Raw genomic sequence first — 14,074 nt, 5'->3', positions numbered from 1 at the left:
CTAGGGTTCCATTTCCCAGTTGTTGAAGCGAATCACCAAATTCCTTTTCATCGGCATTGACGCACATATTTATTTAAGTTAGTTTAATAAACGTAAAGAAACAAAATCTACATCCAGATTTTACTGTTTTTTATGTATACTCCCTTTACTATGATATACTATGCTTGTTATGTTATATTATTTGAACCTTTTTTTTTGCTTGGGACAACAGACATTAGCTGGTTAAAATCTCATCCAACAAATATTATTTTTCTGTCCTGTCCATAACCATTCCCTATGCTGTGGACCATTCTTAAATACTCTTCTCGTAGTCGCGGTCTTCCCCTAACAAAATACATTTCAACACTGCATTACCATTCTAACCTAAAACAGAACACTAAAATCAATAAACAAACAAATCCACAATGTATACATCAGCTGGTATATTTAAAACAGCTCATAGAAACACTGTAGCAGTACTTCCATTAGGAAATGACTGGATCTTAAACAGCCTGTGGGGCAGATTACGTAATGTATTCTATTCGACGCAATGTACAGACAAAACTGTAATTTTATTTATATAGATATCTATAATATTATAAAAGGCAAATACGAATCAGTTGCTGAAGGTCTAAACACCGGAAGGTCTAATTTGACCTTCGGCACACTTTTGCATTTAGTACTTGTTGCTGAGGGTCTAAACGGGCAGTATGCATAAGTTCTAAAGTTCAAAATCCCGTAAGGTCTAAAAGTACAGTCAATGCAGAAAACTCACCCACTGATACTGTTTTAGACCTTGCGGGATTTAGACCTTGGGCACACAACCTATAATTTGTAAATAAATGTTTATAAAATGAGAGTTGCTGAAGGTCTAAAAATGCGGGCATTGCGTCACCAGCGTTGAAGGCTGGTACCGCATTGACCTCATAGTTTAATTCGTATTTTGAAAGAACGCACGTTCTTCTAAGCATTGCGAAGTTATGTAATTAATTCTTTATAGCCTAGTACATAGATAGCTTATAAACATTGTATTAGTTGAGAACAAAATTCATTGGCTAATTATAAATTATTATTATAATTATTAAAAAAAAACATTATTACCTGCGATCATTATGATAATATTTTCTTTTGATTGACAATTAATTAAACCCATTAAATGCAAACTACATATTAGATTTGATTTATTTAACTAAGAGAGGTGGACAAACTTTGAGAATGCACTTATTTGTTTCTTTCTAGTGTGATCATGGGTTTTAGACTTCTTAATCGTTAGAGATTAATCAATAATTTGTTAATAAGAATAAGAATAAGAATCGTTTATTGCCGTTAAACATGTACGTATGCAATGGGCAAAGTCACATTTTTAAAATATCTTAGCCTACTTAAAAATAAATAGATATACAGGGTGATTGATATAAGTGTGCCAGCCGTTTTATTCAAAAACTATAAGAGATATCAAACAAAGTTAAATGGTAAGTGCCTTGGATTTTTTATTAAAAAAATTGTAGTCAAGTCGAAAAAATTAGGTTCAAAGGAAGGATCCTATTTAAATCCTACAAGGACAAACCCATTAAATGGGGAATGGGAAATTTTGGGCATAATATATATATACAAATTTACCGAAAGATATTTGTTTACTATTTTCTTAGCTCCGCTCAATTGGCGGTCCTCTGTGACCTGTTGAAATATGATTTGTGTGAATAGTTCATTTTGCTATCACATGTGTTCTGTGTATTAGTTAGTTGTCATGGATACCAGATGTGTTTTGTGGAAAGCTATGTTGTGGTTTTGTATTGAGTAAAACTTGTACCTAAAACACCTTTCTCTTTATCATTCTACATAATTTAAGTCCATTTACAACAGGTTATGGGCCCAGATTATTTTATTCAGTGCTTCATTTAAAGAATACCAACTTCATAAGTTTGTAACAACGATATGGCTCAAAATTCATTACCAATTGAAAGGCTTAAAGGTCGTGAGAATTTTGATACATGAAAATTTGCAGTACAAGCTTGCCTGGAAGATTTGGATCTGTGGGACTGTGTATCTGGTGTAGAACAGGATAAGAAAAAGGACATTAAATGTCGGTCAAAGCTGATCTTATTGGTTGATCCGGTGAATTATGTACATATTCAAAACACAACCACCGCAAAGGCAGCTTGGGACAATTTAATGAAGGCTTTTCAAGATGATGGATTAAGCAGGAGAGTTGGACTTCTCTGTATTCTAATAACTACAAAGCTGGAAGATTGTAGTTCTGTTGAGGAATACGTGAACCGCATAATCACAACTGCTCACAAGCTTACAAATGTGGGTCTGAAGGTGACCGATGAATGGGTTGGAACAATCTTACTAGCTGGTTTACCCACCCGGTATGAACCAATGATAATGGGAATTGAATCTTCAGGCAATAAAGTCACGGCGGATGCGATAAAAACAAAGTTATTGCAAGATGTGTCTCCAGTACAACGTGATATGACTTTAGCAGGAACTGATTCTGCACTGTATGGTTCCAGTTCAAGAGGGACAGTTCACAAAAGAACACGTGTATCACACGTGTATCAAAAGAACAGAAACAGGAGTAGTTCGGACAAAAATGTGAAGAAAGGTCCGAGATGTTATAAATGCAATGTTTACGGTCACATCTCAAAGAACTGTACATCTACAAGAGTAGTGGGCAAAAATAACGTAAATTCCGGTACATCTAATACGTCACTCTTTGCTGCATTTTCAATGCAATCGGGCGTTAGTAATGAGTTCTTTTTAGACAGCGGTGCATCTTGTCATTTATGTGTTGACGTTAACATGCTTCTGAAAGCAAGAAAAGGCAAAGCATTAACAATCACCACAGCAAATAATGAGACAATGGTGACTGATACCGTCGGTGATTTGGAGCTTCCAATATGTATTTTTGGTAAGGTCTCAGAAGTGAATGTAAGTAATGTACATTATGTGCCTAACTTAAAAGTTAATCTTTTATCAGTGAGTCAAATTGTAAATAAAGGAAACTCTGTGGTATTCAATAGTGATGGAGCCAAAGTTTTCAATTCAACAGGTCAGCTCATTGCTTCTGCTAGTTTAATAAACAATCTGTTTAAGTTGGATTTGCCTATGAACACATCTGCATTATCCATGCAAAGCAGTGGCTTAACCCCTTAACCGCCGTCTAAGTAGCCTAGTCTAAATCCGCCATTGCCACTTATTTTTGCCGTTTTTTGACGATTTTTACTTGTGATTTAAAAAATTGCACCAGTTGTTTTTTTTTTAAGAAAATTTATCAATGTTGTTTGTAGACATCTTCAAAAACATTAAGCTTTAACAATACTAAAATTTTATGATTGGGGGGGGGGGGTTCGGGGGTTTCTTGAGTTAGGCCTATAATAAAAATTAGGCCTACAATAAAGTCTACAACTCTAATAAATCGTCATCCTCAAGCATGTCACCAGCCATTACGACTAATATTTACTACTTATTCAACACTACCAAGTAAATAACCACCAAAAATCACAATTATAATGATACGCATAATGTACGTAAGCATTACGTAAGCTTCCGCAAGCACGAGTTTTACTGAAACTACGAACGGAACTGATCGGGACCATTACTGACCTATAATACCACTAAAATCCACCAGATTGCAGCACTAGTCAAGCAGCACTGTCAACAACTTGTTTACGTACGTATATCAGAGATAAGGCGGGAAGTGAGCTGTTAAAAATAAAACACAACAGCTGATTACGTCAACACGAGATAACTCGTACGTGGCGGTTGCTCTGAAAACTAGTATCGCCCGGCATATCTCGTGCGTGGCGGTTAAGGGGTTAACGCTCTGGCATCAGCGTATGGGACATTTGAATTTCGATAGCCTTACAAGATTAATTAATGGCTTAGCTGACGATATCAAAATTTCTGGTAGTAAGCCAGAAACTGTTTGTGATATCTGTATGTTAGGAAAAAGCCATTGTTTACCTTTTCCTAAGAGCGAGTCTAAAAGCAGTCATTATCTGGAGCTAGTGAAGTGCATTCTGACTTGGTAGGTCCTATGGAAGTGAATAGTCTTGGTGGGGCTAGGTATATTTTGACCTTTTTAGATGACTACAGTCACATGTGTTTTGTTTATTTTTTAAAATCAAAGGACGAAGTCAATGGTCACTTTAAAACGTTCAAAGAGTATGCTGAAAAACAAACTGACAAGAAGATAAAAGTGGTGCGTACAGATAATGGTACGGAGTACTGTAATCACAACTTAACTGAGTTTTTTAGGTCATCAGGTATTGTGCATCAAACTACATGTCCTTACACACCTCAGCAAAACGGAAAGGCAGAGCGTTTCAACCGTTCCGTCCTAGAACGAGCAAGATGTTTGCTGATAGAGTCTGGGCTTCCATCTAGTTTTTGGGCTGAAGCTGTGAATACTGCTGCTTACCTTCTGAACAGATCACCATGCAGGTCCGTGGAATCAACTCCAATACAAGTGTGGTCAGGTAACATTAACAAGCTTACTCTACAACATCTCAGAATTTTTGGTTGTAAGGCATTTGCTCACATTCCTGCCGAGAAACGTAAAAAACTTTAGTCCACGATCTACTCCTTGTATATTTGTTGGTTATTGTCAGTTTATTAAAGGGTACAGGTTGTATGATCCTCAGAAGAAAATAACTTTCATATCTAGAGACGTTACTTTTTCTGAAAATCTGATTTTCTGAAAAATGGGGAAGTTCTTTATTGAAAAATGTGAGTAAAGACTTAGATTTTTATGTGTTTCCCGAACCAACAGGAAATTTGTCTGATAGTCAGGACAGTACTAGTGGTCAGACACGAACCGGTCCACATGTGTCCAATAATTATGATGTGCTTCCAACAGGATCCGATGTAAACCGAAGTAATGACGATGTTACTGACATGAACATTATTCCAGGCACAACAACTCGACCGCAGCGCGTCAGAAACCTCCCAGCTGCGTTGAATGATTATGTTACTTATTTCTCTGGTGAGCTATCCGATCCAATATCTCGCGAAGAAGCATTGAATAGTGAGTTCAAAGACTCTTGGAAGAATGCTATGGACCGTGAGTTTAAGTCTCAAATCGAAAATAAGACTTGGGAATTGGTCGAACCCCCAGCCTTGAGGAAACCTTTACACTGTAAATGGGGTTTCAAATCAAAGGAAAATGACAAGGGTCAGGTGACTTGTCAAAGGATTCGACCAAAGGAGGGGAATAGATTATGATGAAATATTCTCTAACAAAGGCGGTTGACTGTGAAAAATTCAGAGACTGCATTAAGTTCCAGGGATTCCACAAATAAGGAGGGTGTTGAAATATGATTTGTGTGAATAGTTCATTTTGGTATCACATGTGTTCTGTGTAGTTAGTTGTCATGGATACCAGATGTGTTTTGTGGAAAGCTATGTTGTGGTTTTGTATTGAGTAAAACTTGTACCTAAAACACCTTTCTCTTTATCATTCTACATAATTTAAGTCCATTTACAACAAGACCGCACACCTAGTAATTTTAACATTTCAATGTCAGTTTTAAACCAGCTGTTAGTTAAACCAACACTAAAAACAACTTTTAACAACGATCGTTTTTTTAAACTAGCAATTTCAGTCCAGTTATTGGAATTGAAAAGATTTACTTAACAGCTTTTTTACTAACTTAATATCTAGCATCGTTATTTTAATCAACAACACGAGTAACGGATAAATGAGGTTCAAGGAATGAGAGAAAAGAGGTACAATTAATTATAATGCTTTTAAAGTCACCTAAGCTGTTCAGACCAATTTATTTCTTGATCAGTCTACTTAAAGTTCTCCAGCATATGATCCATCGATTAGATAATGTTTTGTACACTGGAATCTCCATGTAAATCTAAAAAAAATCTACAGTTATGGTTTTTTGTAAAGGGGGCAACTCGGGTCTTTCGTTTGTTGATGGTACAGGGGCAGCGTATTGAAGTTGTGAATGAATAAACTTAACTTGGTATTATTTTAACACCTTTATTATTATGAGGAAACATTTCAAAGCAAAATAGAAAGTATAGAAATTAGCTATTAATTTACTATGTGAAAATCTCATAAATGACAATCAATTCCCACTCAGTGCCAAACCGTTGTGTTTCAACTCAGTCATATGATCAATTATTTCTTATGCAAGTGTGGGGTTTCATTGATAGCGATACAGTAAAGTCTGATAATAAGTTTTTTTATTAAGATGTTATTTAGACTTCCAAAAAACATACCAAATATTTAATTTACGTCGAATCATTAACAAATAATATAACTTCATATTTTGAGTTGTTTTGGATCACAGAACAAACTATAAAAGGTATAAAATTACCTGAGTACTGCCAGAGTGATCCTGTTTGTTCCTTACGGATAACGCGTTTCAAAGACTAAGTCTTCATCATCAGATCTTGTACAAGAACATTAAAACACTGTCACTTCGAAAAGGTTGTCAAGAGTTTACATACAAAACACGGACACATATTATATACAAACGTGGACGTATTACGAATAAAAGCGAGTAGGCCTACCAACGAAAACTTACAATGTCCGACCGCACAGTTACAGGTGAAGGTCATGACTGCGATGCGGGAGACGGTCTGGCGGTGGACTTTGTACCTCTCGGCTCCTTATTCATCAGCTTTACTTGGTTTGTTATAAGAGTGTCATACAGAGCGTTGGACTGGAAACTGATTTTGTCGTTTAATAATTTGTTTGTCATTTGTATATAATATGTGTCCGTGTTTTGTATGTAAACTCTTGACGACCTTTTCGAAGTGACAGTGTTTTATTTTAATGTTCTTGTACAAGATCTGATGATGAAGACTTAGTCTTCGAAACGCGTTATCCGTAAGGAACAGGATCACTCTGGCAGTACTCAGGTAATTTTATACCTTTTATAGTTTGTTCTGTGATCCAGAGACAAAACAACTCAAAATATGAAGTTGAACGCTTGCCAAGCAAAACTTGTCTACAAGTACAAGAACACCAAAATAAAACTGTTTAAGACCATTCAGAATAACAAATTCAACAAGGATTGTACTACAAAAAACGTAACCCCTAACACATTTATGTTAAAATAAAAAACAGATTGTTTGCAGCACCAAAGGCTAAAAAAGTAGCAGAACAAATTTGGCTTAGAACTGAACTCAAACAATTGTATAGAAAAAATGATATGCTAAACAAACTCTTATTTAAAACACATGTGGAAGTTCTCAACAACATTCACAAGTGTCAGGTTGATGATATTTTACAGAAAGTTGATTCCCAAATAAATAGGAAAATCCTGGCAAAAAAGAAAACTTTGAGTAAAAAATTAGATAGCTTGATCAACAAAACCCATGTAGCTGATGTCGAACAATCCACACATAAATTCTATCAAAGAACTGTTAACTTATCAAATGTTATTTTCTATCAGGTTGAACTCAAACTTCTTGACAAAGGCCATAAATACGATTTGCCTTACAATGGTAAGAATAGTTTACTGTCAGAGATCATTCACACTGAATCAGCTATCAAGATGATACATGATAATAATACTTTAGAACACCGTTAGAATTCTAGTGAATGAGAAATAAAATAAAATCATTAGGCTGAACAAATCTTCCAAAAATAAGAAGCTAACTATTATGCATAAACATGAACTGAGAATTTTAAAATCCATCCAAAACAAAATAAAAGAAAATAATTTGATTGTTACTAAGGCCGACAAAGGCAATTCTCTTGTAACCCTAAGCAAATCTGATTATAACCTAAAAGTTTCAAACATTATTAACCAAAATCAACTCGAGAAAATAAATAAGGATCCCACAGCCAATTTCACAAAAACCCTGAATAAGGTTTTAAACCAAAATAAAGAGCTATTGACAAGGAAATTAGATCTTTAAAGCAAATCAACACTAAAGCTCCACAGTTAAAAGGATTACCGAAGATTCATAAAAATCATTTTCCTATTCGGCCTTTAGTTAATTACATGTTGGCTCCAGGTTACCTCATTGCTAAAAAACTAGAACGAATCATAAAAGGACAATATAGAGAAAATTCAAACAGTTGAGTTGAAAAGTAGATATACATTAGCTTCACTTGATATAGTAAACTTATACACGAATGTTCCAGAACCCGAAACTATTGAAATATTAGAAAACAATCTGAAACAAAAATCCGACCTCAATGAAAAAGCCATCAGTGATTTGATAAAACTAACAATAATTGTCTTACAACAAAACTATTTTACCTTTAATAATGAATTTTACACAAAGACAGATGGATTGGCAATGGGATCACCCTTATCAGGAATATTAGCTGAAATATACCTCAACGATTTTGAGGGCAAACATATCTGGGGCCCTATTTTTGAAATGGTTGACAGTTGACTCTACAGTCAACACTCGACTCAACCAACAACAGGATTTGGTATTTTTGAAATCCAACAGTTTGGAAGTGAGTTGGAAATCACTAGTTGAGTGACTCGTTTTGGAAATGTAGAGCATACGACCGCCCGAAATTCAGATGACGTCATTTTAAACCAATCACAATGCAGAGTTTTTGTGATCTTCGATTTTACCTCTTCTTACTCTAAAATCTGGATCAGCTAATCTCAATCTACCATATTTCGAGATACTGAGGTAAACTGTCAACTCCGTTCTTGAGAGATTGAGGTTATGTCTTGCTTAAAGTGATTGCAAAATTACCTTATATAAACTTATAAGTATTAACAATAAAATTTACTATGGATGTTTGTTTGTTTTATGGTGTAGCTCTCATTATAAGTTTAGGCATATCCTAAATACATTATTATTTGCTTTCTTCGTATCTATTTCAGAACACATCACCTTATTTTTAGTTTTCTTCATCGTTTTGTTTCATGTTATTTTTAATTGTGTTTTTATTTAGGTTAAAGCTTATGGCTATTTGCCATTGCACTGAAAGCTTATCGTAACTTAAATTAATTTGATCCCTTTATTAGGTGAATGGTATTGAAACAAACTATGATATTGTTTCTCTCTACCACAATCTTTAATACCTTATATCATAGGTCTAATAACAATAATTATCTTTTAATAAGTTCAATTAGTATGCCTAGTGTATTTCAAACAAATTAAATAGTCTTATATCAAAGTAAATAGATTAAATAGTCTGGTATTGACACAGTAAATAAAATTAACAATCGCATAAAGTATTGTAATAAGTTCAATTAGTATGCCTAGTGTATTTCAAACAAATTAAATAGTCTTATAACAAAGTAAATAGATTAAATAGTCTAGTATTGACACAGTAAATAAAATTAACAATCGCATAAAGTATTGGGTTCTAAGCTAAGACATTGACAACAAATACATAACCTCTAAATCGCAATTACTAATTAGTAAATTAAAGCAATAACAAAACAATATGGCGTCGACTCAAAAAGAGTAATTTTTTGCCGAAAGAGAGGAAGAAGAAAGTGCAGTCAACCTCCACTCAACAGCTCGATAGGTGTTGAGTAGTTTTGGTAGTATAAGTCCACCGTCAATCGTTTCAAAAATACGAAACGATTGGAAATAGAATGACTCGACACTCAACTCAACAGTCAACCATTTCAAAAATAGGGCCCCTGGACAGATAACAACCGCTATAAAGATAAGATTATGTTTTTCCTCCCATACGTTGATGACATAGCAATACTTTTTGACGGCAATATAAGACAACTCCAGCTGTTTTATTAAATACATTAATAATATCCACCCTAAACTTCAATTTACAATAGAACTGGAAAAGGACATTAAACTCAATTTCTTGGATTTAACTGTCATGCGAGGTGATAAACATTTCATGTTCGATATTTTCAGAAAGCCAACCTTAACAGATACTACAATTCATGAAACATCACACAATCCTGTAAGCATAAAATGGCTGAATACAACAGTTTCTTTCATTGGCTTCTATCAACACCACTAAGCTCTGAAAACTTAAAAGAGAAAACTACTATTAAATATATCGCGCATAAAAATGGTTACCATCCCGTTATAATAGACAACATCATTAAAAAACACTTAAAGAAAAAGAACACTAGGAATGCAGTTAAACCTAATGAAAGGAAAGTATACGTAACTTCGGAGTAAACAAACTGCAAAAACTACCAGGCAGTCCTGATAAAAATAGAGTAAACAATACAGCCGACAGAACTGGTATTTACAAGTTAACATGCGACGATTGCAACAAAATTTACATTGGGCAAACAGGCAGGACATTTCAGACGAGACTCAAAGAACATCTGCCTAAAGCAAGTCAAATTTTGCATTAAATCTTGTAAATGAAAACCATAACTAAAGTGATTTTAACACAATTTTAACCCCTCTACACTTCTGCAATAATAAAGGCAACGTTATGGACGATTTAGAAGAATTTGAAATTTATGAATCAACCAAAATTCAACCTAACACATTAGTAAACAACAAAATCAGTTTCCAGTCCAACGCTCTGTATGACACTCTTATAACAAACCAAGTAAAGCTGATGAATAAGGAGCCGAGAGGTACAAAGTCCACCGCCAGACCGTCTCCCGCATCGCAGTCATGACCTTCACCTGTAACTGTGCGGTCGGACATTGTAAGTTTTCGTTGGTAGGCCTACTCGCTTTTATTCGTAATACGTCCACGTTTGTATATAATATGTGTCCGTGTTTTGTATGTAAACTCTTGACAACCTTTTCGAAGTGACAGTGTTTTAATGTTCTTGTACAAGATCTGATGATGAAGACTTAGTCTTTGAAACGCGTTATCCGTAAGGAACAAACAGGATCACTCTGGCAGTACTCAGGTAATTCTATACCTTTTATAGTAAATAAGATAATACTTTATTTATGCGAGTTACATCTGAACTGTTTTGTCAATGTCTGAAAGTCGTTTACCATTTAAATTATAAAAAATAATAATAAACAAGAATATTTACTAGTGGAAACATTGGAATCCTCTGGGAAACAAGCATGGCAGGGAAATAAGTTTCAACATACACGAGGTTGGCATCCCTACACACCAACAGCAGCCAGCGTTACAGTTGAAGTTTAACTTAATTAATTTAATTATTAATATTTGTTTGGTTTTATTTAAAGTGCTAACCAGGTTCACCAGCCGCAAGAGCCGGTCTCCATGATCATTGTTGTATATGTGATGCTAGGATAATGAATTGTACACTTAATTTGTAAATAAAAGCACTTTTAATTTCATTTTTTTAAATTATATATAAAGCTATAGGTGGTTTTTCTTTGTATTGTTTGTGTAGAGTAAGTATTCGTAAACAGTATTTATAAGCTGATACTATATATTGAACGATATGTATAAAATATAAATGGAGATTATTTTAATTGTAATATCTCCATCGTACTCGTAATAACGAGCTAGCAAAATAATAGACGTGAGAGTTACTAAAACTATCACTGAGAATAATTACAACTCTACAAGTTGTTGCGTTATTGACTGTGTGTATAGCCTTCAACTCTGGCGAAACAATGCCTGCATTTTTAAACCTTCCAGGACTTAGATCTTCAGCAACTCTCATTTTATAAACATTTATTTACAAAATATAGGTTGTGTGCCCAAGGTCTAAATCCCGCAAGGTATAAAACAGTATCAGTGGGTGAGTTTTCTGCATTGACTGTACTTTTAGATCTTCCGGGATTTAGACCTTCGACATACTGCCCGTTTAGACCCTCAGCAACAAATACTAAATACAAAATGTTTGCCGAAGGTCTAATTAGACCTTCCGGGATTTAAACCTTCAGCAACACTCCCGGCAAATACCACTATCTCATTCACTGATCACTGTATCTCAAAAACTACAAGCCATAAGAACTCAGGAATTGGAATGAAGGTTCCAATTAAGTTCTAGGTGTGCAATGACAGGTGTTTTCAAGAAATTCCATGAGTGCTCTGCCCCAGTGGCCTTTAAAGTTTGCATGTTATCCTTATGGAAAAAATATTTGCTTTTATTTAAACAGATGAGTATGTTTGAATCCACACTATTAATTAAGGAAACAGCTGGTTATATTTTAATTAGTTGAAATGAAAATCTATTATATTATGAAAGTGATACAATCAAATTTTATGTAAATGGTTAAGGCCATTAACCAAATAAAATTATAGGCATATGGCACATCAAAATGAAGCTCAGAGTGTGTAGATTTGCCAAAAAGTATTGGAATGAACTAATTCTCTTAGGGCTCTGCCCCACAGGCCGATTTCCAAAGGTCTACGCCATAAACGTTTTAAGAAGTTAACGTTATTCGACTAATTTATCGAAAACAGCTGGTTAATAAAATTGACAATAGTTTGTTTATTTACATTTTTGTTTACTTATATTACTTTTATGTTCAAAGATGTGCGGTAAATGCTATTTTCGAACTGTTTGATACAAGTGAGTGCTTTAAGATGTTTGAAAGACGATGCATATGAAATTAAAAAAAACATGTCTGTTGGTCGTCCAAGAGGTTGTCACCGATCTTTAACAGGACGTCATGAATGAGAGTGGCGAGTTCAGGTACAACCGTATAGTTTCGCATAAGTTTCCGTGCGTGCGTCCAGATCTGTTCGGGGATTTGTGTCTTGCTACTCACTCACACCTAACCCCAGCACTGCCAATAACCGGTACATGTATGTTTTAATTCGGATAGTAGCAGTTTAACAACAGTACCAGCCTACTCACACAACATTGCCAAACACTTCCTCCTTGTACTACAATGGCTAACTGATTTTTGTTTCATGATTATGTTGTATTAAATTACAGCTTTTGACACTCTATTGAGGAACTTACCTGACCTCATGCTGGACACTCCTGATGCCCCCACAGTGCTGGGAAACTTCCTGGCTCGTGCTGTTGCTGACGACTGTTTGCCTCCCAAGATAATACAACAGTTCAAGGAAAAGATTGAGGAGGAACATGCCCAGTATGTTTGTTTGTATCCTGTAAACTTTTAGAAAACATTAAGAAGAATAAGAATAAGAATAAGAACTTTATTCAGCCAGAAAATATTTCATGCAAATACATTGGCACGTCAATTTTATAAATAAATAATATTCAACAGAAGTCCTTAACAGTCCATTGTCTTGACATATACTCTTCTATAGAATAAAAGGATCCTTTACATAGAAAATAATTTAATTTAATTTTAAAATCCTTATCACTAAGCAGTCTTATATCTAATGGTAACTTATTGTACAACTTAATTGCAATCATCATTGGTCTTTTATCTGTCTTGGCTAGTCTTACTTTTGGCAAATTAATGTTATTACAAAAACGAGTATTATAACTGTGCACATGTTTTCTACAGTCTAATAAATGAATATTGGCTCTAATATAAAGTAGACATTGATGTATAAATAAAGAAAACAAAGTCAAAATTTTAAACTCCTTGAATAGATTTTTACAACTATGACACATATTTACACCAGCAATGACTCTAAGAACTTTTTTTGCATAATAAAAACTTCATTTGCATGAGGAGAAGATCCCCAAACAATCAAACCATACCTTAAATGGCTATGAAATAGTCCATAATAAGCCTGTATTAAAGAATTCTTATTCAATTCACCACACAAACATTTCATAGCAAATATACTCGAACTAAGTCTTGCCTTTACCAAATGAACATCATTCAAACACCAACCCATATGAAATGTTGAATGATTGGTGTAACAAACTCTATAAATAGCTAGTTTAAATGAATACTTTCCAAAGTAAAAACTTTTTTACATCACCTGTTTCTTGATTTGAAAAACAGTTGTAAGGTACCAAATTTTAAGGGGAGTAAAATCGTACTACGAATAAATGAACATCAGAACTTACCCGATTTTTAACCACAATAGCCTACTCCTAGGCCTATGTGTTGGCCATAGCTTGGGCTATGGGCCAAAGAACGTATGCCTATTTTTTATTCACAGTGAAGTACACAAACACAACCACAACTACATATTTATTCATAATAGCATTCGCTTACCATAATAAAGTTAAACCGGCCGATTATACAGGTATTTAACGCCGACGACGACATCACACCAAACTGGTGTTTATTTGTTGACAGACGACAGACGAGAACTAGACCAGCTCAAGAGCTCAATA

At 34.6% G+C, this 14,074-nt stretch overlaps 1 protein-coding gene across 1 annotated transcript in view; it reads left to right on the top strand.

Annotated features, from left to right (window-relative positions):
• Positions 1-14,074, top strand: part of LOC128983686 (programmed cell death protein 4) — a 128,051-nt gene that overhangs the window by 85,501 nt on the left and 28,476 nt on the right. Inside the window, exon 5 of the mRNA XM_054403088.1 lies at positions 12,743-12,902. Coding sequence (XP_054259063.1) covers positions 12,743-12,902 — 160 coding nt within the window. The remainder of the gene's footprint in view (positions 1-12,742; positions 12,903-14,074) is intronic.

This window comes from Macrosteles quadrilineatus, unplaced genomic scaffold, assembly GCF_028750875.1.
Source record: "Macrosteles quadrilineatus isolate MER2022 unplaced genomic scaffold, UCM_ALF_1.0 Scaffold_1__1_contigs__length_201487025, whole genome shotgun sequence".
In the NCBI taxonomy this organism is placed as follows: Eukaryota; Metazoa; Arthropoda; class Insecta; order Hemiptera; family Cicadellidae; genus Macrosteles; species Macrosteles quadrilineatus.
Note: the sequence above shows the minus strand (reverse complement) of the source record. Positions and strands in the feature narration are given on the sequence as shown.